The 16,726-nt window shown below is 44.7% G+C and overlaps 1 protein-coding gene across 1 annotated transcript in view; it reads right to left on the reverse strand.

Moving 5' to 3' along the window:
* Positions 1-446: 446 nt before the first annotated feature.
* DHX9 (DEAH (Asp-Glu-Ala-His) box helicase 9) overlaps positions 447-16,726 on the reverse strand; it is a gene marked incomplete at both ends in the record, with an annotated part of 22,959 nt that continues 6,679 nt past the window's right edge. The window contains 17 exons of the mRNA XM_010136382.1: positions 447-596; positions 1,580-1,780; positions 2,624-2,739; positions 4,645-4,874; positions 5,978-6,105; positions 6,256-6,417; positions 7,076-7,187; positions 9,083-9,243; positions 10,882-11,034; positions 11,711-11,784; positions 11,951-12,045; positions 12,252-12,465; positions 13,376-13,473; positions 13,943-14,099; positions 15,252-15,334; positions 15,835-15,976; positions 16,475-16,666. Coding sequence (XP_010134684.1) covers positions 447-596; positions 1,580-1,780; positions 2,624-2,739; positions 4,645-4,874; positions 5,978-6,105; positions 6,256-6,417; positions 7,076-7,187; positions 9,083-9,243; positions 10,882-11,034; positions 11,711-11,784; positions 11,951-12,045; positions 12,252-12,465; positions 13,376-13,473; positions 13,943-14,099; positions 15,252-15,334; positions 15,835-15,976; positions 16,475-16,666 — 2,468 coding nt within the window. The remainder of the gene's footprint in view (positions 597-1,579; positions 1,781-2,623; positions 2,740-4,644; positions 4,875-5,977; positions 6,106-6,255; positions 6,418-7,075; positions 7,188-9,082; positions 9,244-10,881; positions 11,035-11,710; positions 11,785-11,950; positions 12,046-12,251; positions 12,466-13,375; positions 13,474-13,942; positions 14,100-15,251; positions 15,335-15,834; positions 15,977-16,474; positions 16,667-16,726) is intronic.

Below are 16,726 nucleotides of genomic sequence, written 5' to 3' on the forward strand. Positions count from 1 at the left end.
TGGGACAACAAAGACAATCCCCACTGAGCACCAGCTTTGTAATCGGAAATTTGTTTGGCAGAGAATGGTTTCAGACACTGGAAAGTTTCCTCAGCATGCCTTACACCTCCTACAACCAAAACTAGCAACAGGCAGCTTCAAAATCCAAATGCAAAATTAAACACGTAACATGGAAGTCTTTAAAAACCAAACACTTTATTAAAAATAAAAGCATACAACTTGCAGCAAGCTCCCTACGGGCATGATACATTACAGAGCTAAACTCGTGCTAAGGAACAGAACTGGGAACAGCAAGAGAGGGCTGTGGGAGAGAAAGGCGCCTCTGTCAAAGGGGAAAGACTTCACGGAACTTCCATCGCTACCACCCGCCCCTCGCCGGAGCCCTGGAGCCTCCTCTGTAGCCACCGCCCGCTCCTCGGTAGGCTGCCCCCGGGCTGCCTTGGTACCCTCTTCCTCCCGGGAGTCTGCCAGAGTAGCTGTAGCCTCTGTATCCTCTAACTCGGTAGCCAGGGCCGCGGGGGCTAACTCCCCAGCCTCTGAAGCCACCTCTGTTGTCACAGCGAGGCATTTTGGGGGGGCGAGGACCATCGCCGAACCTGGCAAAGCCCGCGGGGCCTTCCTCCCCAGCCTCTGAAGCCACCTCTGTTGTCACAGCGAGGCATTTTGGGGGGGCGAGGACCATCGCCGAACCTGGCAAAGAGAAACATCATGTATTTGACACAATCTTAGGGATCTGGGGTTTTTAACACTACGACGAATAATCAATTGCCAAGATACTCGGTTACAACGCCTCTGTTTTCTGTTAACAGAACACGGCGTTCGAATGACAGCGGCACTTTGGCACCTTTTCCACTTCAGTGAGGAAAAGCTGGGAGCAGCCTGCCATGCCGTGTAAGCAGTCCTCCTCGAAACCTCGACCAGGTCTACACCAAGGATAGCAAGTTTTCCCCGCAGCGCCACTTCTCCAGCTCACACAGACGCGTAGGGAGCCCCGTTCCTGTCCATGTGAGCACAGCGCTCTGCATTTTGCTCCTCGCACACGCTGAGGGTGCACCGAGCTGCTCTTTGCTTCGTTCCTCACATTCCTAACAGGTCAAAAGGTGTTTGGACTTTCCTGTGCTTCAGAAGCAAAACGTGGAAACAATGGAGGGGTGCAAGCACCACCAAAGAGTTGTTTAAATTCCAGAGACAGAAATTAATAGGTTTGCCCAAAATAAATTTGGGGTATCTTTTCTTTCCAAGCCCTGGTATTCTGGCAGAGGCAATGACGGCTTTTGGTCCCGAGAGCTGCTTGTCCTTCCTGTAGAAACAGGCAGCGATCCATCCCCAGCAGACCTTGAACATCACTCTTTTACACACACTCCGGCTACCGATTTCGCAGCAAAGACCTGGAGTTCCTGCCCCATGGGACCAGACTCTGAGGGAGGTTTTGGCTCTGGACTCCTGCAGGGAGGGAGCCGTGGAGCCGACAGCTCTGAGCTGCCCTGCTCAGGCTCTCGGGGTGCCTGGGGGCAGGGAAGGTGATGAGCGCTCTTCGCCCCGCAGCTCCCACTGCGCGAGTCAGCAGAGCTGAGCTCACCTTGCACTGCCAGCCATGAGGCTGATGCCGGCAGCTGACGGCCTGGAGATCTGGCGGATCGCATTCAGCATCTGCTCATTCGCTGGGTCCAGCTGCTGAATGATGTTGGGATCTTTAGTCACTTCCACGACCAGAGCATCCATCGCTGCACGCAGAGCAGTGATGCAGGCAGCCGCGTTGTGGGGCATCTTCAGCTTGATCCTAGAGCACGAAGAAGTACATATAAAGACTGCTAGGACGGAACCTGTGACGAAAGATGTTCTGCAGGGTGGTTTCCATTGAGTGCTGCACACACTGAGCCAGAAATCCACACTCTTATCTTTGAAATTCTAATTTGTCAATGAAGGCACCTGAAAATTCAGCAGGCAAATTGTCTAGATCCCTGAAATTTGACATTGTTGAAACATAACTACCCTTTTGTTTTAAACTTGCTCTTGAGATTTAACAGACCGATACATAACCCCTAGAGTCAACAATATAAAGTAAACTGAAAACACGAGGCTCCTCAAGATTTTGAAAGCTCCAGGCCCCCTCAAAAATATTAGTGAATTAAGCTTAAGCAATTTCTTCATCTCCATTTTACTGTCTGGAAGGAAACAGAAACAAAGGCAGACACCTTGGTGGCATTTGGTTGTAGCCACAGAACGTGCGCTGCCAGAGCAAATCCTCAGAATGCCTCTCCTCAAGCTGCTTCTGAGACTTAAAAACAAGGTTTCCTCAGCCCCTGTCTGAAGAGGAGGACCAAAATACATAGTACCTCTTATTCACGTTCCAGGCAAAGGGGAAAAACCCAACAGTTTTTATGGGAATTGGTATCAGGTTTTCAACGTAAGCAGATGATCTGCACAAAGCAGCGCTTGCTGATACAGACCCGCCCTTCCTCACAGGAAGCAGGAGCGACGCCCTCCCAATTACCCTGTAGCGCACGGCTTGCTCTAGGGGCCCTGTTCGATAGGGCTTTACGTCCGTGGGAGCAGCGACTCCCCCTCGGTCCGTGTTCTTTCAGACCCGAACACCGAGCGCACTGAACGCTGAGGCCCGTACCAGTCATCCACCAGAACGAGCTCCCCATCCGACAGGACTTTCTTGGAGGCAAAGAGAAGCAGCTGCAGCGGGCTCACCAAGGTCATCGCTTTGGCAGAGACGGCTCGCGTTCGGATCTGCAGGTGGAAGAGCAATATGACTCTTGAAAGGGAAAACAGATCCCTGCACCTTCCTCTGGCCACTGAAACCAGAGGATTTGGGTGGGGAGAAAAAGGCGATCGATATAACAACAGGAAATTACAAGAGCACATGCACATACCAAACTGAATGCTGGGCAGATGTTTAAGGGATTCAGCGCTGTAAAAACACCACCAAAACGCAACTGTTGTTTAAGAGTATTATTTTCCCCTGACTGTGGGTCTGCAATTCTGCAGCTGACATTTTGCAAGAGCCATCTCCTGCTTTGCCAACCTAAAAAGGCCAAGGCGCAGCTGAACCATCTTCCCCCCTTCTGCATTGCTGGGGCTGTGTGAACAGCTCGTGCTCCTCCCTCAGCAACGTCCGACACGTGCAGGTTTGGAAGCTGCTACACGTCCGCGCAACCAGCCCGCTTTGTCATTTTATAGACACAAGACCTTAGCTTGTATTTGGGAAGCGAGCACTTGGACACTGAGCCAGCGACAACAGCGTGGAGTACACGGGCCACAGCCCTTCATTTTAAAGCGGAACTGAAGAGCAGTACCTGCCATTTCAGCCTCCCACCCCGCCAGCTGCCTCTCTCCCTCCTTTCTTTCACACAGGAGTGTCTTGAGCAGAACCTGTTGTACTTGTTTGGACTCAGAGAGAAGATTTGCTTCTGCCTGGAAGCTACCGCACACATGCTCAAAAGAGAGAAACTTCTGGAACAGAAACTGGCAGAAAAGTGGCCAATGCAAGGAGCAGGGAACTTGCAGGTCAGAGACTGACAAATGCAGCAGGAAACAGACGACGAGACCTCAGAGAGAAACTTTCTTTCAGCAGGTAAATAACGGGTAGGGAGAAAGCACTGGTTGAATAAAGCTTTTGGAGTTGGAAAGTGCTTCTGGTTTTTTTAGGGGAGCTCACTTTACAGCGATGGCTGAAGCAGATCAAAGGTCTGACTGCCTCGGGATCCTGTCATAAAGGACGAAGAAGAGGCAAAGCCCCACCACAGCTCTGAACTCTGCATACAGAAATCTAGAGTATCACACCAAGTCCCCAGCCGGTGCCCAAAGGAGTCGAAATTCCATTTATTACTAATGAAGTGGTTTATCTGCCATCACCAAAACAAGCTGCGTGTCAGCAAAAAGGACTGAGGATACAAAAATCAGCATCAACAAACTGTAGTTCTGAACCAAGCAGTGCAGACAAGGTGACAAGAAAGAACCCGCCAGAGCGTCACTTCTGCTGTAAGATCTTTAGAGGCTCTGCTTACAGCAGGAGGCTTTGCTAATTTCATGCTTTTTCTCACAAGCACCTTTACAGCACTTCCCAGGCAGAAGGAACAAAAACAATGGGATGGAAGAAAAGGTCGTGGGGAGCCGAGGGAAAGCATCCCTGGGTTTTTATGAGATGCCTGGGGAATGGGAGTTGCCTGTCCTCGGGAGATGACAAACCAGCTACGTGCCAGGAAGGGAGCACCCCACTGCCGTATTACACGGTCCTGTTTTTTCCTCTGGATTCCTAAATAGCAGAAGTGATGAGGGCAAAAATTCTCTAGTGCTAATTAGTGTAGAAGAGCTCCTAGAGCAATCTCTTAAAGAAGATAATTCACATCTTTATGACCTGGCTGTTTTCACAAAACTCACAGGAACTTTCTATGCAGTTCTACTTCTACTGAACTTGGTTGACTGGAAGTAATTGGAAGGCTGAGTGACATCATGACCACATAAGGTTCACTTTCTGGGGAAAAAAAAACCAACAACAATAACAAAACCCCCCAACACCCCAAAACTAAGCTGAATATTGCACAGTGTAGGGTTTTTTCTTACAGCTTCTTTACCAAAAAGAGCCTCTTGGGCAACTTGGCAGCTCATGCTCAAGAACAAGTTCAAAGCCTTTACCTTTTCTCCGAAAACAAAAAACGGCGATGGGTACTTGATGTCCTGGCTGCTGAAGGGGCAGTTGACCGATGACTTGTGGATGAGCGCATTGTGCCCCTCAGTGCTAAGAATCTTCCTCTTCTCCTTGTGGTAGCAGACGTTGGGGTAGACCCCAAAAGCAAGCAGGGAGATTACAACATCCAGATTATTATCTGGTGTGGTGGTGCTGAAGGGCTGAATCATCAAACATTCTGTTGACAGAGAACAGAAGAGTGGCTCGCACCCCCAGGTCATGTAGGACAGCGCAACAGAGCTGCCCAGGATCCCGCCTGACGCATTCTCCGATTTAATCAGCTGGTAGACGTGCATCTGTTCTCAAACGCCCTCTGCACTCAAAGCATTCCAATTCTGTGTTCCACTTGAAATTTATCCATGGAGAGCAAAAAGCTGAGCAACACTGTGACAAAGAGGTATTTTTCTCTCCTAAGCTCTTCAGAAAAACAAGGAGGAGGGGTTTGCCCAGAATGTGCTGTACAACAGTGAGTTTACTCTAGCTTGTTTTGGAGACAGATCTTTTGCGGGAGGTCAGAATGGATGTTTTCATGAGTGTTTGTTACAAACCTCCCCAGAGTCTCTGGTAGCTTGTTTCCAGGTCATCTTGCCCAGGAAGAAAATTAAAGATAAATGTAGCAATGATCCTAGCCGCATGACGGGAAAAAAAATAATGAAAGGAATTAAAAAAAAAAAAAAAGGAGGGGGGAGGAAGAGATGAACATTTGCTGAACCCAGCCAGCCATGTCATTTAAGTGAGCAAGCTCCTCAGGAACATCAGGCAAATTCAGAACTTAGTCAACTTTAAGAATTATTTTTTCCTCAGAAACCTGAGTAACATGCCTTGCTGCTGCACATCCCTCCTGCAGCACAAACCCAGAAAATCACAGGGCACATAGCACACTGTTTAGATCACCCAGACTTCCCCCTAGGGCTAAGAAAAAGGAGTGGGGGTGAGGCCCAGCACATTGTGGAGAGACAACAAGTGAAGGAAGAAGAAAATCAGGGAGGCAATTCTCTGAGGCAAACTGCTTAACAGATTTTTAATCCTGCAGCCCTAACTTCAGCCTCCAAAATCTCCCTGTGTTGCACCACAGCCATCACAACTTCTCTGGGTTAGACAACTACGAGAGAACGAGAAGGCACTACGGTTGCATCTGAACGCAGCTGTAAAAGCGGAACAGCTTTATGGCAAATCCACTATAAGCCTCTGCTCTTGTATGTTCATCACAGATTACCTTGATTAGTTATTCCTCATCTCAGAATGGAAACCACAATCGTTTAATTACTCGTACACAATCACCTTTGGGGAAGCCAGAATTAATAAGTATATCTTTCAGCTGCACTTTTGCTTCCCAAGTCATCCTGAGAGTAGCCATGCTGAGCCTTTTGTGTTCACAAAATCTCTTCTCTGCTTCTTCGCCACCCATTCTGAAAAACAGAGCGAGTTACAAGTCTGTGCAAGAACAGAAGCGCGACAGCCTGGCTGCCACAGTCTCCACAGACGTAGTCTGCTCACAGAACCACTCACCCCGCGTTACCCACAACTTCTCATCACACTTTGTGCCAAGAAAAATATACCTTGCGTTGTCCCAGGCTTGAAAGACGGAGAGCAAAGCAACGTGATCTGAAAACCTGTTCCCAGCAAAATTCCTGTGGACATAACCCAGGCGTTTGCCTTCACTGATGAAAGGCTCCGGGAAACAGGTGGCTGCAGATATCGTACAAATAGCATCTCCCACACTGGAAGAAACCACAGAAAGTATCAGGATTGGGATTACTGCTGCCAGCAGCTGCTGCAGGCTGTTGATAGCAGGAAAAACTCTCTGCTAGAGACCTTGGTAATCTGGCCTTTGTCTACCAGAGCTCCTCACAGAAACACTTCCCTGGAAGTGGATGGTACGTTAGCTCCAATTCCAGCACTCTCCCAACAGCCGGTGCTCACAGGCCCTTTTTCGATCTTCCCCCCATTCCCCCACCATCCACACCATATTATTCTGGTGAGAGGGACCCTACAGCCATCACAACTACAAATAACAGAGTTTTACTTCTGCTAAAGCAAAATGTGTGGATTCATTTTTCTTCTTACCTAGGCATCAGATTTCACGTCTCCCCACCTCCAGCTCACTGCTATACTGAAGTATGTACAGTCCCACTCTTAACTCAAAAGTATTCAGCCTCTACTGGTCGCTCACATTTAACTCTGAATTCCACGAGTACTTTACTCCCTATCCTGTGAGTTACTTTTCCTCTGCTCTCATGAATATTCAGTTTCCTATCCCCAGTTTTATCACTTATTGCTGATTCAGATGTATTGCTTTTTTTCTTGTAGAGTGCATGTCTAGAGTCTCAGAAATTCAGAGAAACAAGAAAAAAAGCCCACTGGGACCGACCAACTTACTAAAATATACAGCCCATTATCATCATCTTGCCAAGACGAGGTTCAATGGGAAGCTTGGCGAGGATTCTTCCAAGTGGTGTCAACTCATTATTGGAATCCAGGGCATCAAGCTCTGAAACGAGATCTCTGATTATCAGACGCTCAGCTAATCCCAGAAATCCTTAGATACGAAATGCAGAATTTTAATAATTGTCTTTAAATAGAACCCCACCTATATTTAAGTTGAATGTTGTTTACAATATTGCCAACTGGATTTTCAAAACTGGTCTGTGGTCAAATTTTACTTCAGCTTTACAGATGGTTTACTACCTTCTCCACAATTAAAATAATTACTATTTAATTCAGACACATTTTCCCATTTCTTTTTAGTTTTCTTCTGTACAAACCACTATTACACTATTAAACTTTCTCCACGGCCCTGTATTTGATCGAATTAATCTAACCTAATCTCTGCCTCACGACTACCAAAGCAGCCGTATCGCAGCCAAACGCAGAGTCTTCATTGCAATAGCCAAATCACAGAACCCTCTGTCCACCAAAACGAGTCCACCACAAACTCTCTCCTCCGCGAGGCTTTGCCTGCCTTTCTCTCCTTCTGTTACTTAAAAATTCCCACATGGGCTCATCCTTGAGGTTATCAAAGCACTGTCAATAATAAAACCAACCGAGTGGCTGTCTGCTGTGCGGACCAAAGGCTCTCATCGGTCTCTTTATCTTTCTATCCATTTGGCCAGAACCATTAAAATCTACTTTATAAAACTCCTTTTCAGTTTGCACGACAAAGAAAAACAATACAAGTGTGATCTTTAAAAATCCTTTTAAATGAAAAATGCAAACTTACAGTTCACAAACTCTATTTACAGATTGCCTTGGGAAACTTCAGCAGATCTAAAAACTTTACATTTAAAAAAAAGCCTCAGCAATTAAAATGAGAAAGCAAACAAATAGTGGACTCCTTAGTCACTATCAAATCCACTTTGCCTGGGATCTATTGAACTCAAAAGCCTGAAGAATACTTTGAGGAATAACATGTCTCACCATCCTAAAAACATACTAGCAGTGGACATGCACTTAAAATAAATAAATAAATAAATCACAGGATACCCAGGAAATGAAGGTACATGCAAAACCACCCATTTGGTATTAAAGCTGAAAATACTTGCTTTTTCCCCTGGCTCTGCATTTCTTATCTGCAGTGTAAAAAAAGCACTAACGAGTTTTAGATGAGAAAGTCACTAAACTTGAACACATATCCCTACCTGTGTCCTTCATCCTGGTCTCCTTTCTGTATACAAGAAATGTAGGCTTGTCACATCATTTGATCAACAATCAAAGCGATATTTCAGTTCTTAAAAATGTAAAGAAGCGCTTATTTAGCGACATTTGCAAAGCCTGCTGAGGTCTGAGATCACCGCTTTAAAACTAAAGCATAAATCTGCAGTTCCTCCCTGCTTCATTTTACCCACATTCTAGTTAGTTCCTGGGGAGTCAACCCCCACCTCAGTTTCTCCTGTTTTAGAAGGAAACTGATGTTTCCATCTTCATAAACTGGAGATTTAATTACTTGACAAAATACTGAGATCTTGGGTCAGCAAAATGTACAAGGCAGTAATTATACAATAACGCACTAACCCCTCTACTCCAGTACTTTGAGAGTTGTTTTGTAAATGCCTTAGGCACTGGACTGAGTCTGTGCCATACACAGCAGTGCCACAGCTGGAAAAGAGGAAGCCGGAAGCCAGCATAAGTTACTGGTAAAATAACAAAACAAGCCTTATGTTTGAAGGCTCAGGTTTCTTAAAGGAACGACACTCCACTCGGGAACAGAGTATTTATTCAGCTGCAAAAGACACCGCGTCCAGGAAACACCTTGCTGTTTCAGACAGCATGCGACTACAGAAACAATCCAACCGGAAAGGCTAAAGCAGTTTGTAAGTGATCATTATACATGGGAAATCCCTCGGAGTCAGCTTCATTAACAAGCGTCTTGCAGACAAACAACGATACCTCTTAGCGTACGCTCCGCCTCAATCACCGCATCCAAAGGTGGTGGTTCAATTGCTCTGGCCAAAAACTGGCCAATTCCTCCCAGCCGCAGCAATTTGATGCTCAAAGCAATTTCATGAAGTGGTGTTCGAAATATTTCGGGTGTCATGTGAGTCTGAAGTCTGGAATAAGAGGAGAACAAAAAAGCCCATGTGAACAGAGGCTTTGATCACCATCATGGGGCATTCCATGAGCATAAACTGCCGCTCTCTGAAGCAAACGCTGCCTCCCAGCCAGCTCTCACTGTGCTCCTCTGACTGAGGCTCTTCTACCAGTATTTACACTTCATGCTTCTCAATTCTCATCTCAAGGTAAATTTACAGTGGAAATGCACAGAGGGTATGTAAGAGGCTGACAGGGTAGCAGAGGAGTCCCCACCCCTGGAGGGGTTTAACAGACATGTCAATGTGGTGCTGAGGGTCATGGCTTAGTGGTGACCTGGCAGTGCTGGGTGGATGGTTGGACTCAATGATCTCAAAAGGTCTCTTCCAACCACAAAGATTCTGTGATCTTGTATAGCCCTCACATCACCACAACCTGGTAGCGTGTGGTAGCATGAGCTGACCACATAGAAGAGTCTGCAGAGCTGAAGCCCCCGATTTGCAGCAATGATGCTTTCCAAAGGTCTTTTTCTGGTAGGAAAAACACCTGATGGAAACAGAGAGAGTTCTTAAGTCTTTAGCACAATATGGTTAGTGATCCTTTAGGTTGCTGGTTGAAATGTGAACTCTTAGGAATCACTGCACTGAGAAACAGACAGTCAGAAAAGGTTCCAAAACACCTTGAAGAGATATCCAGATTCAGTTAGCATGAGATTTAGATGGTATCTCTCCAAAGATTACCTGCACAAGGCCACAAACATTCTTTCTTTCCTAGGCAGCACAGAACTAGTATATTCTGTTTTATTTTCTTTGAAGGAAGATAACCTTAAAGTCCTGAAGTCCCACGATGACTTCAGTAGCCTACAATTACTTCACTGTCAAAAACCCTTAGGTAAAATCAGTCCACTGTACTAGATGGCAGATCTAAATAAATTTAAGCAATTTAAGGAAAGGGTTTGATCAGTTGATGCTTTCAGAGGTTACAAAAAGTCAATTTTCAAAACACAGCCGTGCTCTAACGGCTGACTGAGAAAGGGGCACCGAAACTTTCATGACAGAGATCAAACACTGGTGTGACAGCTGTGTAGGCTTCTGCAACCAGCGAGAGAAGATTTCCATGGGTCTAGTAACTAAGAAACAGCTTGGCAGATAGAAGAGATCAAAAGTTTTAGCAGCAGGGAAGGTGCTAGGGCAGCATGAAGGGGCTTCCTGGCCACAGAACGGGGATGGAGGGAAAAGTAACATCTGTCTTCTCCGCTTTTCATCACTTCCACCACAAAATTGCCTGTTAAGTGAAGATGCCAGGTGCCCACAATGTTTGAAGGCAGTCAAAATCGTCATTACAAACCTCTTTTCTGCCTTGCCTCAAGTCTCAAGCAGTAGTGTTATTTTTCTCCTGAGAGGTTCTGCAGGTTGCAGTGAAGTTCTTAATAATAAAATCATGAACTATTTATCCTGCTCATACTAGGGATAAAAACATATAAACACACAAGATTTTTTTTTTTAATGGAGAAGAACTGAGATATTCCAGAGTGAACAGACTTCATGCACCTCCTCTCTGTGCTTTCTGAAGTTACTCCCCCAAGGCCAATCAGGAGTGCACAGCAGTTCTAGGAGACATCTCTGAGGCTAGTTTATTTCTAAAGAGCACACCCTCACCTTTCAAAGCGAGCTCTGCTGCACAATCGGAAACAAAATCCAGCACGCACACGTCCGGCTCTTCCTTTCCGCTGCTCCAGATTGGTTTTTGATGCCCAGACTGTGGCGTAGTTCGTCATGTTATTATGAGCAGTGAACAGCTTCACTTTTTGTCTGTTACAGAAAAAAACCCCAACAAACCACTTACTATCAGATGTTCTCCGTCTTAAGTCCTGCCAAATCAGTTCTTATTTTATTCCTTGCAGCCACACTGCTTTTAAGAAGCAAACCACCCCTGTTTGTCTAGCTAAGCTTTAGCTAGTTGGCATCCATCTGGAAGCTCAAGTATCATTCTCCTTATAAAGCAGTGCCCCAAAGATATATACAGAATGAAATTTCCACCGCTGTCTCAAAAGCATCAAAGTCTCACGCAGATAATGAGAACTCTACATGTAATTGGCTCAGAGAACACACAGAGCAAGACAGACTCTCTAACGGAGAGAATTCATCCTAGCTACAGAATTCTCACTCTTCTCCATCAGCGACACACTGAGTGTTTGTAATACTCGTTTGGTGGATGACGTATTTCAAACAGGCATGGAGACCCAGTGACACCTCACATGAATAGTGCCAGCGTGAATGCAGCTGACCAAAACTAGCCCCCTGAGATGCCAGCAGGGTTTGTGACTGTGTCAAACAGCTAAAGACAATGCAAATTTGTCTTGAGTGAGTTAAGAGTCCTCAGATCCAGCTCTGTGACTATACAAGGCAGTTCTGTGTGTTCAGAAAACCTTTTTTTGCATTCCAAAGAATAGGATTTACAAAACAAAAAGCTATTTCATGAACTCACTTGCAGGAGTCTATAACATAAACCACATCGTTGATGGTAATGCTAGTCTCAGCAATGCTGGTAGACAAAATAACCTACAAAAATCAGGAAATGCATATTGAAATATATTTGGTCTGAAAAAGTCATGGATAGACTGCAAGATAAGCTACATAACCTCTGTAGAAAGGTGTCAGCAATACACTCCACAAAAGCACAATGGAACAAAGTGTGCTACACTCCACACAGAGGGGGCTCTCGTACTTTTGTTACTCCAGGAGGCACAGGATCAAACACTCGACGTTGTCCCTCCAGAGGAATTTGCGAATGCAGAGGTAGAATTCTATACTGGTGGCCTCCTGAATACATGAGATAAACACAAGAAGGTTGGTACCTACTACTGTGTGACTCTCATTTTTTCTTTGCACAACATAATCATTTCCACCCATTCATTCTCATGACAAATTAATCCAGCTCCCTAAGCCACTCTCATCCAACTCTCATCTTCAAACAGTCAAGTTTCCTTTAGGAAAGATGAAATAGAATAGAATACAGTTGCTTGTACCAAAGCGTGGATTCATTTCTAGATGCTTCTGCATTTTATATATCAAGTTCCAGCCAGGCAAGAAAACAAGCACAGCTCCCGGAACTTTCAGAGTCTTGATATAAATGAGCAGAGCCTCAATGAGTTCAAAAGAAGTTTCTTTCTCACTCAGCTGAGCCATGGAGTGCTTTGTCTCTGGGCCATATTCATCACTGCAAATGAGGTTGCAATTAGCCTACAAAAGAACGAAAACACACCACAAAAGACATCACAGAAATTAATTTACTGTAGAGATTGGCTAGCCAGACAAACAGGAAAATGAGACATGTGGGTAGTTCATAGGGAAGATCACCTCAGGCCCAGCTCACAGAATGACTCACAATAAGCAGCAGTTCAAGTTCTGCTTCTCCAGCTTTCTAATATAAGAATTGAATTCTAACTCCATACAAACGTGCAGCAGGAAGCCATCAAACTCATTCAGACCTACAAATTATCTTGAAAGCGATAGTTCCTTGACGATGTCGTCATGGCTTGGCTTCACGGACGAAGACGTGGGAAGGGCTTTCCCCACGCTTACTGCAGCGCGCTGATGGCTGAAAAGGCCAATGCGGGATAGGCAAGACCGGTTGCAAAGAGCACACCGGAAGGTCTCCTTGGGTGGTACAGTCGAGGCAGGGTTCTTTCTGCGCTGTCTTTTCTCCTCGAGACTGATTCTATGCGTGCTCTCAAAGGAGGCAGCAGCGTTATGTACAGTGTGTCTCCACACTAACCATACCAACTGCAAGAGAATCAGGGAGAGAATCTAAATTTTCACCCTGAGAAGGTATCACAAAGCTCACGTTTGTGTATCTATTTCTTCTTCCAAGGTCATCAATCTTTTCACCTTTAAAAGCACTTCAGTTCTATCTTTAAAGAGAAGAGGGCTCGCAGAACATGAGAATTTTAGCTTCAACAACAAAAGAAGAAATTCTTCAGGTTACAAGGGCAATGAGAAAATTCAATTCTGTTTCTGAAGTTAACAGCAATCTTCGACAGCAAAAATATGAAAACTGCTGACGGGTTTAACAACGCTGAATGAATGACACTTGAGCTAGACTCCTAACTGGCACTTGCTCCATTTTTCATATTAAAAAAGTCAAACATACATCATCACCTTCACCACTTTCTTCATCCTTCTCCTTCTTCTTCTCCTTTGGTGGAGGAATGAACTGGGTCATTTGAATGCAATCCTCCAGAAAATAATCTGCACGGACAGACACATGTTGGTTATCAGGACTGACCACTGGCTGGTTGGTCTGTTTTTAACACTGGCTCATCTAAAGCCATTTCCATTACTCCTAATACCACAGACAACTGACCTGAAAGACCACAGTTTGACTATTACTATCCCATTCTCCAATGGAAATTATCCCAGGTGGTGGTGTTGCAAGGGGGTGGGGTTCTGCACTGTGAGGTTGGTTTGTTGAGGTTTTTGTTTAGTTTTGTTTGAGGGTGGGAGCTAGTATTGGTTGGTTTGTTTTGGTTTTAAACCAAATGGTGGAGGGAAATGGTTCAGTGCCTCTGACTTCTTTGCCTAGGGTAACTGGGCCATGTGTTCTGGAACACATGACAGTCCAAAAGAAATGTGTGTCTTGCCATACCCGTAATCTTAAAGCATATGACTGGTAAAATAATAACTAAAGCAGTTCCTGAAAGTGCAGCCAGTTATTTACCTTGGACAGGGTAGGTTCTACCAAAGACCTCAACGACAGGACAGTTGAAGAAGTATTCACAGAACATACCAGTATCGATGGTGGCAGACATGAGGACAACCCTGATTTCAGGGTATGCCTGAACTACATCTCTCAGCACCACCAAGAGAAAATCAGTCTGCACAAAGAGAGAATAAAAACATCGTTCATCTCCTACCCATGAGAAGAAACATCTTCCCAAGAGAGCAGAACGAATTACACACACATACACATTTATCAAGCAGGGGCAAGAGGCGTAACAATTATCGTAACGCTGTTCTATAAGCAGAAACAGTTGTCAGTGCTTATTGTGCAAATACTGCAGTTCCTGGGAGAAGTGAATTTTAGGATTTCCAGTGCAGAGAAGAGTTATTCTTTTACCAAAATGAAACAAAGACAAGCATTCAAAAGTGGTTTGCTTCCTTCCCAACACTACATTATGACCTGAGGTCCTTCTGAACTTGGTTTATGTATAAAGTAGCCATAGTTCATAAAATAAAGAGGAATGACCCAGTGCACTTACATGTGAAGTTTTATAGTTCTGTTTAAACATATTTATTTAGTTTTGCCATGCAGTTAGGCAGGCCCTTAGTTCAACAGATGAAATTCCAATCTCATTCAAATTTTCAAAAACTTATATTGGACAGCATTAATACAAACTTAAAAGATGAGGAGATCAGAAAAATCTGCATTGCAATTCCATCCAAATGAGTGCCCAAACTTAAACGGCATGTCAGAACTTAACAGTTTCTTTCACTCTTGGTGTGGCAAAGCTGAAAACCATGCAGAAGAATCAAGGGGACAGAAGATGTTTCTCATTTCTTAAATTATATACAATCCCTCCCCTAATTCTACTGTCAACGTGTTGCATTTTCCTTTGTGTCAAAACCACATTTAAATGCTTCTGTAAATACCACTGCTGGTCCGTTACAGTAATACAACCCTGCCAGTAGAAAGAGCACACCAAAATAAAAGCGACATTCAGAATGCTGCCGCATTTGGACACGAAGTGCTTGTACTGCTGATCTATTTTCCAAAGAGGAGCAGGACACAGAAGGAGATCCGAACAGGAAAAGAGAGACAGGGCAGCAAGGAAGCACAAGTTCTTGCTCTTCTAACCAGATACAAAGTAATTAAGCTTCTAAAAATCTTACTGAAGATGGAAAACTCACATATATGGCATTTAGTAAGACGCACGGTTTCCTTTGGCATGTTAGTTATTACACAAGAACGCACACAGAAGTTACTGAAGCACAGAGAGAAACAGGACTGTAACCGCAAGCTAACTCACGTTAATGTCTCTCTCATGGATCTCATCAACAATAACATGACTAATGCCACGGATCCCAGCCTCCACCTTTCTTAGAAGAACACCTTAAACAGACATAGTTGTTAAATGTCTATGTAAGCAACAGCTCAATCTTCCCCCAGCTCCCACAGTTTTATCACAAGCATTTGCACTCGTTTAAATAAAACATGAGAAGTGTGCAGGCTGCCCAGCCCCTGTCACAGCCCCATCTCCTACTGCCACGCTTTCATTCACGCAGCACTAGGGACGGGGAGGGTATGAAGTATCACTCTTACCCACCCAATACTGTTTCCCCTTCTGTCTTTTAAGGACAACCAATATATGGCGATTTTATCTCTTCAGGAGATGATTTCTGTGTGTATTAGACCTGTATATCACACTTCTGAACAACTATCTTAATCTTCCTTTGCACAACAGCATGTCAGCAAACTTCCACTCAATAAAACCCCACTTTAATCTTTTAAACGGACTTTCTAAAACTAACCATATTCCTGCTTTTCCTGCTAACTCAAAGAATTCAGACCAATAAGCAATAAGCTCTGAACACAAACAAAGCCATACAGACCTACAGTGCAGAACATCACACTGGCATGCGGCCGTGGGAGCACAGACTCAAATCGCACGCTGTATCCACAGGTCTGCCCCGGCTGTTCTCCTCTCTCGTACGACACACGCTCTGCTACAGAAACCGCACTAATCCTCCGAGGCTGAGGGATGAAAAAGTTTTCCCTGACTTAGTGATGAGGTTTTACATGTTTATCAGAGCACCACCAAAAATAAGAAAGTAAATTATAAATGCTATAGGTGCCCTGCCCTAAGATTTCTTTATAGAGTAATCACTAAACAGTGACACCTAGAAAAGCAGGACTTTTTCTTCTGAAATGGCTAATTCTGCACATAAAATTACAGAGGAGGGATATAAGTACATACAGCAACTACCAGCTGGCATTTATCAAATTGTTTCCCCTTGGTCTGCCAAAAAGTTTTCACCCGGGCAAGGTACAAGCCAGTTTGCTCCAACTGTAGATACAAGAAAGAACTCTTCAAACGAAAAAATACCTAACGCTGAAGTTTCTCCTACTGAGGAGATAGTTCTATGAATGATGTCCTCCAATGATAATCAGATTTCTCAACACATCCTAAGAGGTGATTTCTAGCATTCCATCACAAAACCGAAGTGGCTGTGTCTGCAGTGTATTTCTCACCTGTGTCACCACTATGTTGCACTCCGCAGCTCTGTTGGTTTTGATGTATTCATCCAGGATGTACTGGGGCACTTGCGTGGTTTTGCCACAGCCAGTGGCACCACGGATGATAACCACAGAATTGTGACGGATTGCATCCAGAATCTCACTTTCAAAATTCTTCACAGGTAAGGCCTCTCTCTCTTCTTGGATCTGGAACAAAATTCAGCACATTTCTGAAAATCCCCAAAAATCAACCTATTCTAGACTAGT

This window comes from Buceros rhinoceros, unplaced genomic scaffold (assembly GCF_000710305.1).
Source record: "Buceros rhinoceros silvestris isolate BGI_N320 unplaced genomic scaffold, ASM71030v1 scaffold6660, whole genome shotgun sequence".
Classification (NCBI taxonomy): domain Eukaryota; kingdom Metazoa; phylum Chordata; class Aves; order Bucerotiformes; family Bucerotidae; genus Buceros; species Buceros rhinoceros.